At 41.0% G+C, this 17,268-nt stretch overlaps 1 protein-coding gene across 4 annotated transcripts in view; it reads left to right on the forward strand.

The window, feature by feature from the left end:
* Positions 1–365: 365 nt before the first annotated feature.
* Positions 366–17,268, forward strand: part of Gcn5 (Gcn5 acetyltransferase) — a 28,693-nt gene continuing 11,790 nt past the window's right edge. The window contains exons 1-18 of one of the 4 annotated variants that reach the window (XR_003656511.1): positions 404–596; positions 1,024–1,202; positions 1,829–1,958; positions 2,213–2,358; positions 2,908–3,132; positions 3,232–3,281; positions 3,685–3,850; positions 4,510–4,651; positions 7,460–7,540; positions 9,846–10,024; positions 11,181–11,313; positions 12,132–12,204; positions 12,277–12,352; positions 12,536–12,680; positions 14,516–14,652; positions 14,978–15,001; positions 15,347–15,424; positions 16,335–16,457. Coding sequence is in view for 1 of the 4 variants with exons in the window: in XM_028315073.1 (XP_028170874.1) it covers positions 524–596; positions 1,024–1,202; positions 1,829–1,958; positions 2,213–2,358; positions 2,908–3,132; positions 3,232–3,281; positions 3,685–3,850; positions 4,510–4,651; positions 7,460–7,540; positions 9,846–10,024; positions 11,181–11,313; positions 12,132–12,204; positions 12,277–12,352; positions 12,536–12,680; positions 14,516–14,676; positions 15,347–15,424; positions 16,335–16,457 (2,160 nt within the window). In the remaining 3 variants the exon portion in view is untranslated. Of the gene's footprint in view, positions 597–1,023; positions 1,203–1,828; positions 1,959–2,212; positions 2,359–2,907; positions 3,133–3,231; positions 3,282–3,684; positions 3,851–4,509; positions 4,652–7,459; positions 7,541–9,845; positions 10,025–11,180; positions 11,314–12,131; positions 12,205–12,276; positions 12,353–12,535; positions 12,681–14,515; positions 14,677–14,977; positions 15,002–15,346; positions 15,425–16,334; positions 16,458–17,268 lie in introns of all 4 variants that reach the window. The other 3 variants (XR_003656510.1, XM_028315073.1, XR_003656512.1) reach the window with 3 other exon arrangements.

Below are 17,268 nucleotides of genomic sequence, written 5' to 3' on the forward strand. Positions count from 1 at the left end.
TACTTTCGTGGTTTCAACTCTGGGAACTATTTGAGAAGAGAAAATCAGTGAATCAGTTGGAATCATCAGTGCAGTGAACTCAGTGAAGTGAAGTGTCAAACACAGATGTGATGTCTCAAATTCAAACAAAAGTTCAACGGACTTCAAAGACTGGCTTAAAAGGGCTTGCACCCAGAGCCGTGAAAAACTATATTAAAAAAAAAAAAAAAAGCAATTGGTCGATTGTCTGTCAAATTAATCTATTTAGTGCCAATTAGCCAATAGTAACAAATACTCCAAATTATTAGCCAATGAATACATTTCTGTGCTGCAAGGTAATCTCGGCGACACGACACGTCAAAACTGTCAACATGACATTTCTTTCATTAAAAAAAATCATTTCGTTCGCGAGTCAAGTGGAAACCTTGCCCTTAGCGTTATTTATTTACTTTTCATCATTAAATTTTGCCTTCGCATCAATGAAGTGTTGTCGGATAGTATTATAAAGTAATTATTTCCCAGCTAGTGGAATAAAAACGTGCAAATGTCGGAAGAAATCAATGATATCGCTATGACGAGCACAGAAGCCGATTCTTCACAAACACAGGGACATGATGGTAAATAAACATAAAATCGAAAATAACTGGCTTTTCGAAATTATTAGAATAATATTTATTCAGAAAAAGTAACACGATGTACATATTCCATTTTTTTATCTAGTTTTAATTCTACAGCTAATAATAGTCTACTAAATCTAAAACCCAAGTTGTACAATGAATGAAATTAAAATACCTATTCATTTTTTACAATTATTTTTGATCTCATATTGATATAAGCTACATTATCCCAGAGCTAGGTTAGGGCTCTAATTCATTATTAAACATCAAGCATTTATACTTCTGCAATGAATTGATATTAGCACTATTTTTATGGCATACTCATTCAAATACTGCACTATCTTCAATATTGCACAGATAGCAACACACTTAATTTACTCTCACTCCTATCAAGTATTCCAACGTTCAATAACTTAAAATGTTCCAGCAACGTCAACCCCCACCGCAGACGATACTGCCTCGAGCAGTGCAGCGACACCGGCCGGCAGCGAGGGCCAGGCGTCGCGCCAGTCCAACCTGCAGCGCATCCAGCAGCGCAAGGAGCAGGTGTTCAACTGGCCGCACAACAAGAAGCTGCTCAAGCTTGCCATTTATTCGGCTTGTCAGGTAGGTTTTTTTTTTATTTTTTTATGCATAACAAGGCAGGTATTTGACCACAATCGCACCTGATGTTAAGTGGGATGCAGTCTAGGATGGTACATATCTGCCCTGTAAGTGCTTATTCACTCTCGCCTTGAAGAGGCCCGGATTATAGTTTTCGGGAAAGACAGCAGCAGGCAACGAATTCCAGTCCCTAGCTGTTCGCAAATTTATAAAAGATTCGCATTATGTAGCTCACTATAACCGTAAACTTGACAATGGAAACATTGCTATTTTAAATATTAGCATAATTTAGGAACACGGCTTTCCCTAAATTCAAGTCATAAATGATAAGTGGCTATGATTTAGTTTTAACAAAATATTATAAATTCTTTAATTTTGCTATTACCACTATTTTTAATACATATTTGTAACAACTGAAGTTAGTATCTTGTATCAAATTAATGATAATGATAAACATTTTATTTAATGATTTTTATTACTTTTGTATTGAGCACTTCTAATTTTGCTGAGATGAGGAAATAGTGAGAATATTCTTAAAAACAAACTTTTATAACATTGTCTGTAGAACACTTAGATAATTTTGATACAAAGGGTTTCCTTTAATTAAATTCTTGTCTCCATATCTACAGACCCCAGATTGTACCTGCAATGGCTGGAAGACACCAGTCACACAGCAAACAGCTAAAACCAATACCCGCGCAGACACCCAGCCTTTGGCTACTTTCAACGATCCGTGCCGGAATTGTAATCACATTTTAGGTGAGTATTCATATTTAATACCTTTATTGTTATAAAACAAAGTCATTGTATTAGCCAATGCTGCTACCAAAAGCCTTTATTGTAATCAAGTGCCAAATCGTTTATGAAACTGAAGAATTAACTACTATTTGTATGGTCTCCAAGTATTTTTATGTTATAATGAACTTACCATGTTCTTTGCTAAACAAAAATCCCATGGCACGCCATTTCTGGACTAGGTATCTTTCACTTTTATGGTTTACGTTTATTTTCAGAGAAACATGTAACACAGCTGCAAACTTTGCCGGTGACAGAAGTGAACCGCTTGCTCGGTGCAGTGGTTGATGTGGAGAATATATTTATGTCCATGCACAGGGAAGACGATCATGACACTAAACGAGTTTATTACTATTTATTTAAAGTAAGTTGTTACATTTTTCATTAATTTGTTTAAAAACTTTAATTATAAACAATACAACAATAATATAAATAACGCCTAGGATGCGCTCCAGGATATACATAACGCGACATTTTATCGATTTTAGACAATAAACCCATACTTTTGTCGTCCGATAAGGTCATATCGGGGCGCACATCCTAAGCTATGGCAATATGTATACTGGGCTAATATTATTTGTATGGATTTATTCAATTTGTGCCATACCATAATACTTTTTGCTTCAGTTAGACCAGTCTTTCCCAAAGTGGGCGATAACGCCCCCTTGTGGGCGCTGTAGGCTTAAAGGGGGGCGGTAAGAGACCCAGAATAAAAATCGGGACGTTGTGTAGAGGCTTGGGAGGCGTCATCTACTAGGAGGACTCTTAGACATCGATGAGCTCGACTCTTGACTACAAAAATGGGGGGCGCTAAAAAAAATAATTTATTCTCATAGTGGGCAGTAGACTAAATAAGTTTGGGAACCACTGGGTTAGACGTTGACTCCTTAAAATACTTTTTTCCCATTCACAGCTCCTCCGCAAATGCATTCTAACCCGCACCTCGCCTCGCATCGAAGGGCCACTAGGGCAGCCTCCGTTCGAGAGACCCTCGATAGCCAAGGCTATCACCAACTTCGTACTGTACAAGTTCCACACGCTGCCACAGAGGGAGTGGCAGACCATGTACGACTTGGCCAAAATGTTCCTACACTGCTTCAATCACTGGAATTTTGAAGCACCTAGCGTTAGAAAATTGGTAATGGATATTTCTCAAGTCATGTTGTGTTTTTTACGTTCGTTTCAGCCAAATGTGTCAGAAGAATATAAATTGTAATAATACTTTTTTACATTACAGCAAGTGTCAAATCCTGAGGATATCTCGGCATATCAAATTAATTTTACAAGGTAAGAGAGACTTTATTTTTTATGATTTCTTGTTATCTCTAACACTATTATATTTCAAGTTTCTGGATAAATAGATTTGCTCTAGTGATACTACACACTAGAGCAGGGGTGGCCAACCGGTCGCGAATATTAGTCCAGTCGATCGTGGCAAGGCAAAAAATACTACATGATTGTGTACTAAACTATGCTGTTTCATTTAAGATTCCAAGAAGTATGTAAGTGATAGATCGCCCAGGGTTTCGTTAGAAAACAGTAGATCTTATGTCTAATACTCTAATCAAGTTGGCCACCCCTGCACTAGAGTATTTATTTCAGCAGATAGCTTATAAATCTGTCACTTATAATAACGCACAAAGGCCTTTTGCATGAGGGTGCACTCACACTACTATTGTTCGTTCGCCAGATGGTTGGTGTTCTGCCACGTTCCCGCGTTCTGCGACTCGCTGCCGCACTACGAAACGTCGCTGGTATTCGGTCGCACGCTGCTGCGCGCCGTGTTCAAGTCGGTGTGTAGACAGCTCATGGACAAGTGCCATTCGGAACGCGACCGCATGCCGCCGGAGAAGCGAGTGAGTGGATACCTTTACTTTTATTTGACCTTTGATGAATCATCCACTTTATTTTCAATGACCGATTTATTTTCACCATTTGACTTATTTTTTCTTTTTTTATTAAAACTTATTTGATTCTTATCTTTAGAATCCCTTTATTCTTTACAATTCTCTTTCGTCATTTTAAAATAAGTTACCAACTGAACTAGTACTTTTCTACAAATTACAATTTTTACAAACTTAAAAAAAAAAAAGATATTTAAAGTGGTAACTTGTTCTAGTTCTTCTTCTTTTTTTACTGTATCTCATAATATCATGTTGATAACCTATCAAATAAATAAATACTTCAAAGATTTTTTTACCGAATGTTTTTTATTATTACATTTTAATTGTAATCCTTAATTTTTAAAGCACTTCACTGTAGCAACTAAGGCCTAGTGTTCTTTTTCAACACAATTCTCCGCTCCGCTCCGCCGTGGTGGAAACCAGGCCTGATATAGTCTGGTCTGTGAGCAATTATGTTGCTGTCGCGCTCGCACACCCACTGCGGGCGCCCGTCGCACAGTCGCGACAGCAACATAATTACGCGCGAGCGATAAGCTTGGGGTCATTGGACAAAATTCGACGTGCTCACAGACCGGGCTTTAGACGTGATGAACAACCGACGATGTTCTTAGGTGCTGGTCTTGACGCACTTCCCTCGTTTCCTGGCGCTGCTCGAGGAGGAGATCTTCAGCGCCAGCTCGCCCATCTGGGACCCCGAGTTCAAGCAAATGCCGCCCAACCACCACCTGCAGGCCATCCTCGAGAACAAGACCAGTGAGTCCAGGACATCTGTCTTTCTTTTTAGGACCCTCGCCGACTTTTGTTCACACAGCATCGCTACTAACGCGCGTTAGTCGCATTTGCAACGCACTACATAAGCGAAGCCAACGCGCTACAGTAGCGCGACTGTATCGATGCAAATGCGCGACCGTGTCGAACGACATCGGGAAGAGAACGGAGTGAGGGTTACTGAATCGCGTTTGCATCGCGACAGAAGTGCATTTATGTGGGCGGGGGCACACAGCTAGCGATCGCATTGCGACTGTATCGATGCGAACGCGCGACAAAATCGCTACTGCATCGCTACAAAAAGTCGCCGTGGGGCCTCACATATTAATATAACCTGTATAATACATCACATAACTAGTGTCCGACCGAAAATTGATTTTCAGCCGAAAACGAAGCAAAGGCCGGGTTGCTACAATGAATCCTTGGCCAAGTCTGTCCTTAACTGTCAAATTTCAATTTGTTTTTGGAACCATGAGTGCACCCGATTCACTCCGAAGATATTTGATACGTCATCATCTTATTCACAAATTTCTGATATTCGGCTTGGCCGAAGCTTCGGGTGGTTTCCGGCCGAAAACGAAAATATGGCCGAATGTCTGTCTATGTTTTAGGCAAATATGGCCGAAAACGAATATTCGGTCGGTCACTACAACATAAAACTCAAGGGTATCAAGACCAAGAATCGAATGGTTGATACAACCCGGTCGAGTTAACTGGCAGCCGTGACGTCACATCGACGCTCTGGTAGTATGAGAGAGACTCGCATTCCAGCGAAGTGCGCAATTAGCTCGACCGAGTTGTAAATTATTTTTCAATTCATTAATTTCTTTTTTCATACAGACAAGTTCACTTACTAATCATGCCACATCATTTCTTTTACGGAAAAAATCTGCTGAAGAATCTTTAGTATCACTGCAACTCAAAAGCAGCTTCGGCTGGGTTGCACCATCTTACTTTCACTTTGACAAACGTCAAAAATCTGTCAAACTCCATACAAAAACACCGCTTATCGTCAAAGTTAAGTGATGCAACTCAGCCTTAATCAATTGTAAATACTATTTGTTTGTCGTGTTTGCAGTGACTAAAGCCTGGTCCGTGAGCACGTAGAATTTTGTCCAATGACCCCAAGCTACCCATCCTTATCGCTCGCGCGTAATTATGTTGCTGTCGCGCTCGCACACTCACTGCGGGCGCGCGTCGCACAGTCGCGGATTCTACGTGCTCACGGACCACCTTTACCAACTATCAAGGCAAAAGCATAATCCTCTCATGCTCGCACTAAAAAGAATTAAAATCGTGCTATGAAAAGTAATGTATAAACTAATCTAATTTTCTAAAATGTTATAGTGTCATGCTTCTCAATCTGGACTGTTACTTAGCTTTATTATTGTTTTTTTTTCTTCTCTAAGAGATAACTTGGTATTGTCATTCTCACTAAAATGTCTCTGGGGTGGTGGCGTAGTGAGGCGGGTCGTTACATTCCCTCTAATATGGTCGAGTGAAGCGATGGCTGGTTCACTCGTCATGTCTGTGAACAGGCGCTGCTTTCGGGGACTGGTCAATCCAAGTTATTCCAACTTATGTATGCGAGTCATTTCTACAAGTTTTTAAGTATGTAATCTGTAAGTCTAGATATTAGCACGTCACTACCTTGTTTAATATACCACGCAATTTTGTATACCCATTCTTATAAGATACACTATACAAGAATGCATGGTAAATTCAGTGAACTGCTCCTGAATCGAATGTACCNCTAGATATTAGCACGTCACTACCTTGTTTAATATCCCACGCAATCTTGTATACCCATTCTTATAAGATACACTATACAAGAATGCATGGTAAATTCAGTGAACTGCTCCTGAATCGAATGTACCTTCCTCTGCTATTTCTATTTATTTATATTAACCGGCAGACAGTGGTGACTGAGTTTGTTGCGGCGCTTCTTCTCAGCACTTGCCAAATGTTGGTCTCGAAGCGCTGGTAGGGTAAAAAGATTATGAGACATGTAGAGGCTCCTTAAGAGCAAAATGACGATTTGTAAGAACTATTTATTAGTCTAAACAAATAAAGAAATTTTGACTTTTGAATCAGATTGTCTTCGAAATAACACAGTTAGAAGAATTCATGCTTTTCATAATAATTCCATTATACTAGTAATATAAGATCATACAATCATTTCACGCTTCCATCCAAACCATCCAAGGACAAGGCAAGGCAAGAGGACCACACAACGCTTGGCATTACTTGTAGTAATCGTTTATTATTTTTTTGCAAATATCGTACCTACATTACGCATTTTTATTATTTGTGTCATTTTTAATAAGTATACTTTATGACCTGCAATCAGGTTTCAATATTTATAATGATTGAGTAATTTAGTCTAGATAAAGATAATTTTTACGTTTATCAAATAAATAAGTTTGTCATCACCAATTTTTTTACGCCGTATGTTCTTTCTTTTGCATTTTTTATAGAAATAGGCAACTCTGCAACGAATATGTTACTGTAACATCGATGCCAACGCGAATGGCTAAGGCTGAGTTGTACCACCATACTTTAACTTTAACAAACGCCAAAAGTATGTCAAACTCCATACAAAACACACCGGTTATCGTTAAAGTTACTCTTAAAGATAGGTTGTACAACTCAGCCTAACAATGCCAATTTAATTTTGTTTTTGTTTAATTTTGCATGGTACTTCATCTTATAAATCAGTAGTTAATCAACTCTGAACCTTGCTTCCTAGTGTTAGCGCATAAAATACAGTGGCTTGTGTACTGTTGTGTGCAGCGGGCCGCCGCGGTGAGTTCGAGCGCGTCACGCCCAGCGGAGAGAGTAAGGACGGTTTCACCACCGTCTCGCTGTCCTCAGGTAACGTCACAAAATAATTCAGGCCTGCGCAAATTGGGGATTGTACACGAGGTGCTTTTTTTTCCCATCAGTATAAATACACTCGGCATCAAATAAATCGCACCTCCCGCGACAAGTACTTATCAAACGTATGCAATATGCATCCCCACTTTCCACCAACATTGGTACCATTTGAAAGCCTAGTTCTAAACTTCATTTCATTAAAGGAAAGGTTTTTACCCCAAAAATGTGTCTTTACAAGGATCCAGAGTCACTACTTCAAAAAATAGGTAGTTACGCTATAGCCATTTTTTATGACTATAAAACTGTTAAGTTGGGATTAATCGCTATCCATCTGTTAAAGAGGACACGTGAGATCTTTATTTGGTTTTATAACCATAAAAATTGGTCTAATTGATCCCAGAGGTGAGCCCAAAGTGAGGTCTATTTTCAAGTCACGTTTATGGTATATGTTAATCATTTATTTAGAAATGACGTGTATTTTTCTTCAAGGATATTTATTGGGCTTTCAAATAACACCAATATTGTTGGGGTACCATGATTGTGTCAGAAGAAAATCTTTAAAGTTCGCGTCGCGGAAGGTGCGGTTTATTTGATGTTGAGTGTAGATATTTTATAAAATGTATCAAAAACTACCCCGTAAGAGCGGACCATAGCACTTAGTCAGTGTCTAAAGTATCTGAGGGGGAGGGGTTTTTGTAACGTCAAACTTACAAAGCAACAGTAAGACTTCAGATCTCCTTCAGATTTGGCTCCTTCTGATGGGTGTGAAACGTGGAAGGTCACCAAGGTTATCTCGCACCAGCTGCAGGTCTTCATCAACCGCTGCCTTCGCCGAATTCTCGGCATATACTGGCCCGAGAAAATCTCCAACTTCGAGCTATTGGAACGCTGCCACGAAATTCCGATCGACCAGCAGATCAAGCGCCGCAAGTGGAACTGGATTGGCCACACTCTCCGAAGGGACCCCGATCACATCCCTAAGCAGGCTCTGGATTGGAATCCCCAAGGAAAACGCAAACGTGGTCGACCCAGGCAAACTTGGCGGCGCACTGTAGCGGACGAGGCGAAGAAGATCGGCAAGACCTGGAGCGAGATCAAGCGAGAAGCTCAAGACCGAACGCGATGGAGGACTGTTGTGGACGCTCTCTGCCCCATCTAGGGGACATAGGACCATAACGTTCACGTATTATTTCAATGTCACCAGGTCACCCCTCCCGTGCCGCTCCTCAGGCATACCTCAGGCACTGACTGAGTTAACGCTAGTCCAAACCAAAAATACAGGGGAGTTACAGAAAAAATTAAACTAACGTGACTAGTCTGCCTATAATTTCAGATTATATACCCCCTTAATGATGAAATGATCGCACACCGTATACGTAGAGTCCGTGGCAAGTTCAAGACGAAATTTTTTTCATGATTCCTGTGGATAAGTCCCTCATTTGCGCAGGCCTTTAGTTGTAGTGTATTGCACCAGGCGAGTTTTCTTGTGGTAATTGCATATAATGTTTAAATTGTGGCAGCGAATCAGTGGTCTGAGCTTTTGCTTTATTTGAATTACTCATTGCATAACAAGCGTGCAAGTATTATAGATGACCCACGCTGAACTGTCCCACCAAACTCAATGACAGGGGGGCGCTACCATCGTTCAACTATATGGTTTCCAACATGGCAAAAATCTGAACCAGCGATCCGGTATTGACGGTGGCGCCCCACTGTCAATGTCATCGACAGGACAGTCCAGTATTTTGGAACTATATGCTTTTAGAGTATTGATTGCCAAGCCTTAACATGAGCGTCATTCAGAATACCACATGCTGAGTATTGGACGCATGTGCCATTGTTACGAAAGACATGGGAGCTTGGAATGATATGACTGGGTTTCGGAGGGAAAATTATGGAGAGTAAACTAAACGCATATTGTGTAAAAAATTGCACCAGTTCGTCTTGTGACGTTTTGAATAAACGTAACTGTGTAAATGTGGAATGTACTTGATTAAATTGTTTTTAAAGTTATCAAGAAATGTTGAAAACTGAAAACGAACTAACACTGAGTAACACTGTTTTATGACAGTATATCGCCTCATTTTCAACTACGTTTCTGTGTCTTTAAAAATGTACACTGGCACAAGATTTTTAATATTTTTTTCATTATTGTGGTGTCGGTTTATCAGTCTTTTCCATTGTATTCTTGCTTCTCTAACTGAAATACCAAAGGTAGTATAAAGCTGTTGAAACATTGTTAAACAAATAAAATAAAATAAAAATAAGCTACGAGTACAATCATTGCCCAAAACCCCAACAGGTTCAATAAAGCAAGAAGGCGTTCGCGAGGGCAAACGCGCCGCCGACGGGCGCGTCGGAGAGCCGCCCGGAGCCAAGCGGCGCCGCGTGGCCGACGAGGCGGGCGATGACGTCAGCGAGCGCACAGTGGCCGACATCGTGGCAACCATATCCGACCCCAACTACATGTGCGGACCCGACGTGAGTGCGATGTGTGTTACTAAAGCCTGGTCCGTGAGCACGTAGAATTCTGTCCAATGACCCCAATCTACCCATCCTTATCGCTCGCGCGTAATTATATTGCTGTCGCGACTGTGCGACGCGCGCCCGCAGTGAGTGTGCGAGCGCGACAGCAACATAATCACGCGTGAGCGATAAGGATGGGTAGCTTGGGGTCATTGGACAAAATTCTACGTGCTCACGGACCAGGCTTTAGCTCTGTCTATGACGGCGCGCCGGGAGCCGCCCGGAGCCAAGCGGCGCCGCGTGGCCGACGAGGCGGGCGATGACGTCAGCGAGCGCACAGTGGCCGACATCGTGGCAACTATATCGGACCCCAACTACATGTGCGGGCCCGACGTGAGTGTGATGTGTGTTACTAAAGCCTGGTCCGTGAGCACGTAGAATTCTGTCTGTGATTATGTTGCTGTCGCGCTCGCACACTCACTGCGGGCGCGCGTCGCACAGTCGCAACAGCAATATAATTACGCGCGAGCGATAAGGATGGGTAGCTTGGGGTCATTGGACAAAATTCTACGTGCTCACGGATCAGGCTTTAGCTCTGTCTATGACGGCGCGCCGGACCTCTGACCGAGACCTCATAGTAATGTTTGTGAATACGGGCGTAAGCGTCGGGCGGACAAATTTTACAGCAGCTATACTTGACTATAGAATTTGACAGCGGCGGTGGCGCAGAGCGGAGAGGAGAAGTGAAAATAATGAAATTTGATTGGTTATTCAAAACACTTCTCCGCTCTGCTCCGTCTTGGTGGAATCCGGGCCTTCCTGGCTCTGTCTGCCGACAGCGCCCCGGGAGCCACCCGGCGCCAATGTCAGCCGGCGTCAGTGGCATCGTGGCTACCATCTATTACCCAACCAGTGGTGGCCGTAGCATTGGGTTGGCACCCGGGGCGATTGTGAGTCCATACTTTAAATTGGGTATATGTACATGCATATAGCGGGGGTCCAAGAATGGTCTGATGCCCCCCGGGATTTTTGGGTTACCGATTCGAAGATGAAAGATTGATACCTACCAATCACACGCGTATCTTGACAATGCGCCAGTGAGTACTAATCTGCGCGACTGATGCTTGGCACCCGGGGCGGACCGAATAATCAACTCCACCTGTGTTCTCAGGCACTGTTCCAGACGCAAGCGCCGCGCGACGAGGCGGCCAAGCTGGAGGAGCAGCGCAAGATGATCGAATTCCACGTCATCGGCAACTCGCTCACTGGCCCTGTCAACAAGCAGACCATGCTCTGGCTCATAGGTAACAAAACGTCGTTCATATTGCAATTTGTTCAACGTCAAAAAATTCAAAAAAAAATCTAACAAAATATACATTATTTATGGACACTTTTATATTTATACTAGCGGCCGCCCGCGACTTCGTACGCGTGGATCCTGTTTTACCCCCTTTTCCCGAATTTTCGTTGCTATAAACCTCACGGAGCCCGAGACCTTTCCAACGAATGCAAAATCGTGGAAATCGGTTCGTGCGTTCTGGAGTTATAGCGTCAGGGAGGAAAACCCGACTTATTTTTATATAGTAGATTAAAAAGAACAAACTGCTTAGGAAACATTAGTTAAAAAACATTTTGGTGTCTTAAAAGATTTTTTTCCCGTAAGTACGCTGTTTTCTTACTCTCCTGTAAACTTGTAATTTTTGACATAGAACAAATTGCAATATGAACGACGAAAACTTACTTCAATTTGTGCACTTCAAATTATTAACTCTTTAAAAAAAAAGAATAAAAATCTCTGCTCGACGCTTGATTGACTTCTCAATATTTCAGTAAATCTACAATAGACAGAATTATAGTCGGAAAAATATGTCGATTCAACCAAAGGACCACTGCTAGAAAAATTACTCCCCAAAGGATATCCACAATGACCAGTCCTGCAGTTGCCCATTACATTATCTTCCGACCCGTGATAGTGACTCGAGAACTTTGCCCCATTGGCCATCAAATCTACAAGTTATCCGCTGCCACCAAAGTTATACAGCATAATCACTTTTATTTTCTCTCTCTCACTCACTCTCTTACTTTCTCTCTTCATATAAAAATAATTACGTTTTTTTTTCAGGTCTTCACAATGTTTTTTCACACCAACTCCCAGAAATGACCAAAGAATACATCTCGCAACTAGTTTTTGATCCGTAAGTATTTGAACAATCAAATGAAACAACACCTTAGTATTACTGTTATTTAAATGCATTTTATTTTAACAGGAAACACAAAACTTTAGCGCTAATAAAAGAAGGCAGACCCATTGGCGGGATTTGCTTCAGGACATTTAATTCCCAAGTAAGTTACTTTTTCTAAAAATATAGTCGTAGACGTGTTTACCTCTCTCAATTTTGACGCCAATTAATAGAATATCTTTGTTTTGTGGTCATTCCCAATCTGCTGTCGACTTCCAACTCATACCTTACACTAAATTCTAGCTTATTAGAACACTTTATTCTAGAAATTCCCTTTTCTTATTAGGGTTTCAGTGAGATAGTATTTTGTGCGGTGACGTCAAACGAGCAGGTGAAAGGCTACGGGACCCACCTGATGAACCATCTCAAGGACTACCACATCAGAAACAACATTCTGCACTTCCTAACATTCGCTGATGAGTTCGCTATAGGTATGTATCCATAGGGTTAGTTTAATTGACTTACAATAAAAACGGCTATAATTCCATATTTACTTTGTTTTTGTAGGTTACTTATAATAAGAAACAGATTTCATTTAAATTCTCTGTCAACTCTGAACCTCCAAATCAACATCTAGTAGTCTAAACGAAGAATATTCGTGACAAAATTAAATTTAGTGAACGCTTTACTACTTCTTGTTTGTACAGACAACACGGATATTTGGCAAAATTGACGATTTGCCCATGTATGATACGTATGATACGACCTGCAAGCTTTCAAGAGGAGAGCACCTGTAATGCCCTGAATCAGGATCTACTTACAAAATTGGATCGCCTTGTCAACAATGCCATTCGCTTTATTTTCTGCCTGCGTAAATATGACCATATCTCCACTTACCGTTCCCAGCTTCAATGGCTGCCTCTCCCACTTCGACGCAAAGTCAGAATTCTCTCTACCCTTTTTTCAATTCTAAATGATCCCAACTCTCCTTCATATCTTAAGTCTCAGTTTAACCTTCTCAGCTCCACGCACTCACGTCAGCTCCGCTCCTCTAACAAGTCCGTTCTTTCCACCCCTCTTCACCGAACTGGTTTTCTCTCCGACTCCTTCCGTCTCCAGGCTATAAGGCTCTGGAACTCTCTGCCTGAAGAGACCAGGCAAGCGTCGAGTAAGTTTTCTTTTAAAAAATCAGTCCATAACCATTTCCTCCAAATGATCTCATCTTCATGAATTGTAATTTCAGTTTAACCCAATCATCTATTTTATGTATGTATTTATTTATTGTATATTTTATATATTATTTATGTATGTATGTAGCATTATTTGCTTTTTGTTTTTCTTTCCTGCACTAGAAGTACCGCCAAACAAATTTCTTTTCTGCTCAACCCAAAGGTAAACTGGTCGAGAATGCTTTAGTGCATTAAGTTCGCCTTATGTACAAATTTATTTTGGCATTAAAGTTTAAATAAATAAATAAATAAATGCCCCTGGGTCTGCGGGTGTCTATGGAAAAAAAACGTTCATTAGACTCACTGGTTGTGAGGCTCTAGTTCTCTACTGAGGCCATCTAGCATCTTCTAAAGTCTCAGCCATGACTACGATATCATTGGCGAATCAAAGATGAGTGATATGCTCACCGTTGATATTTTGCTGAGTCCCCTCCAGTCCAGAAACTTAACCCTAGAACCACAACATGGGGTCACCCATGACCCCACACACAAGTATTTTTATTTAGCGAGTTTTGCATCTACAATCCTGGGCGTCTAGGTACCTTCCGTAATTGATAATTCAGTGGCCCGTGACGCATGGCGGCGTGGGCACGCTCATTAGGTTCGGAGATTTTTCAGTTTGGACCCGTGTTGCCTCAATCTTTGAAAGTGATAATGATTCATGTTTTGGGAGTCTATGAAGAAAACAGTGCTCAAGTATCCCAAGCTCGATCAACTTCAAGTTCCCGCTGCTATTTATGCACTAGAGCCAAAGATAGGAAGGGCAGAGAGAAATGTGTTAAGTGCTCCAAAAATATATTGTGCACAACACAGGTTACCTATTTGTCATCAATGTGTCTAGATTTTAAGATTTTTACTTCATTTTTATTCCTTATGTAGTCCATTCATATCCAAAGAAACTTGTTAGAATTGTTAAAAGTTATTAAAGTTTGATATTTTGTACGTAATCATGTTATTTAATTGGGGTCACCCATGACCCGTGTTGTGGTTCATTTAACTAAATTTGGATGTTGTAGTTGTAGGGTTAAAAATATCTTCCAAAAACAGTCCCAAAGGTTCCACATTGTTCCATTTCTCACGTGAACATACCGTTGCAGGCTACTTCAAGAAGCAGGGCTTCAGCAAGGACATCAAGCTGCCGCGCGCCATGTACCAGGGCTACATCAAAGACTACGAAGGCGCCACGCTCATGCATTGTGAACTAAATCCAAAGATCGTGTATACCCACTTCACAGCCGTCATACGCAAGCAAAAGGAGGTAAGTCAGCAGTTTACACATCCCGGCTTTGTAGAAGAATCATATCAGCGACTTGTGGCAACATGTTAGCGACTTTAGTACACGCTCATTTGCACCAAAAAGGTTTGATGTAAAGACTTTTTTAAAAGCTTGGCCAAACAAAACGCGTTCCTAGCACGCTTTAAAGCGTGTTATAGCGCCATGTACCAGGGCTACATCAAGGACTACGAGGGCGCCACGCTCATGCATTGTGAATTAAATCCAAAGATCGTCTATACGCAAATGCGTACAGACGACGCGCAATGACGGCGGTGAAATCACCGCCGTCATACGCAAGCAGAAAGAGTTACGCACCCAGTAAAGCACTCTTTCACGTTTCCTCTAAAAGTGGGACACCCTACAATCGAAGTTATTGATGAACCTGGGATATCCAATTAAGTTCTAAGTCCTGCTTGGAAATATCAATCGTCGAATACAACTCGCCTGTAGACTTAGGAGGCGTGCCATGATAAGCGGTTGTCACGCCGTTTTATCGATTTTGCCCATACATTTGATGTCGATAAAGTATATCACGGCGCGCATCTTATCGTCTCAAGAGTAGGAAGTCTTTGGGTGTTCGCAAGAACTGAGATATGGTCAATTTACTATGGACGCAATTAAAATCAGTATTTAATTGGTTTATGTTTTACAGATAGTCAAGAAATTGATTGACATGCGGCAAAAAGAAGTAAGGAAAATTCATCCAGGACTCACCTGTTTCAAAGATGGCGTAAGTTGTTGTGATGTTTTCTCAATCGAATTCATTGTGTAAGTTCACCATACGCTTGATATTTATTTCAACACATGTTTTGTCCCACTACACGGGTTGGATAGGTTTTGTCTTAATTTACTTTTTACTGTTGCTGCTGACGTGATCATTCAGCGTAACGACGAAGTGAAGTGACAATACCTCCTAACTAAAATTTTTCAAGAAATCAATTTTCTTATTACAATAGGCTTAAAATTTAATTTCGCGTGTTTTTTTTCCATTCGTAATTTTTCTCCTAACTGATATTTCTTTTTATATAGCAATCAAACTATGTGGAAATAGCTGCTTTAAGCGCAAGTAATATTTACGTATTTTTTTCTCGCTCCTGAAATCCAAAAAAATAAATGCAGTTACGAGGTATTCTCACTTTACCGTCGGTATGTAGTTTATCACTTAGGCCCAGTTTTTTGATTCATAGTTAAAATAACTAATTGTTAAATATTAACAAAATGTAAACTAAGGCTGGGTTGCACCATCTTACTTTGACCTTAACAAACGTCAAAAATCTGTCAAACTCCATACAAAAAACAACGATTTGTCGTTATAATTACGGTCAAAGTTAGGTGGTGCAACTCAGCCTTATAGTTAAAAAATGAACTAAAGTCTAAAAGTCAAGCTAACCATTTTTTGAAAAACATTTTTTTTTTTGGCAATCCGCGCCGTGCCAGAGTCGAGTAAAACGGGGAAACGGGAGATTGAAATATTTTCGGCAACGGATTTAAATTTAGAAAATTAGGATCAGGAGTTGAAAATCATTTTTTCTGATATTTAACCACTCGTCGTTCGATATCTGTCAAATTTGACTATTGGTTATTTTAACTACGAATCAAAAAACTGGGCCGTAGCATGTCCTAATGATGGAATGTGTCAGGTGCGCTCGATCCCCGTGGAGTGCGTCCCAGGCCTGCGGGAGACGGGCTGGCGCGCCGCGCCGCGCGCGCCCGAGCCAGAGCCTGACGCGGACTTAGCCGCACTGAGGGCCGTGCTGCACCAGGTCAGGACACTTCCATAGCTGGGCATTAACTCGTTAATCCGTTAATCGTTAATTAACGAAGTTAACATTTATATTAACTGATTAACTTTTAAGTTCCCGGGTTAGAGGTCCCGGGTTCGATTCCCAGTGGGTGCAGATTTTTCTGCTCGGTTTGGTTGGTGGTAGGGCTTGTTCTAAGTCCGCCTGGCTAGCTACCACCATCTTACCTAAGTCTGTCGCCATAACAACAATGTTAACGGCATTGTTGTGTTCCGGCAGTTAGAGGTAAGAAAGCCAGTTCCTCCGTGGTTGAGGATTCCGGGTGAAGCTCGCTTCCACCTTTGGCCTGATCATCACTTACCATCAGGTGAGATACAGGCCAAGAGCTTCCTCGTTGTGTATAAAAAAAAAAAAAGTTAACTTTAAAAAAATTATCCTAAGTCCGTTAATCGTTAATCCAGTACCTACTATTTACCAAAAAGGTACAGCAGGCACGCTAAAAAACGCGTTCTGACAAGTACGTTCGGGCTTACAGAACTTCCAGAACCCAAAACAGTTTTTGTAAGCAGGTCACTAACGCAGCGATATAAAAAATGCAATTTTTTTATTTATTTACAACTGAATTTAAGACCAGTTCTCCTCAACCGATTGAGCTGAAATTTGGTATACCTACTTATGTAAGAAGGATGATAAATAGATAAATAATTGATAAATAATTAATAACTAATAATATAATTAATAATATAATTGAATTAATTAAATATTTATAAATTCGAATACTGTGTCCGACAAGGTCCATAATTGTATCTTATAAAACCATACATACCACCTC

Source organism: Ostrinia furnacalis, unplaced genomic scaffold (assembly GCF_004193835.3).
Source record: "Ostrinia furnacalis isolate ACB-3 unplaced genomic scaffold, ASM419383v2 OfSCF4979, whole genome shotgun sequence".
NCBI lineage: Eukaryota > Metazoa > Arthropoda > Insecta > Lepidoptera > Crambidae > Ostrinia > Ostrinia furnacalis.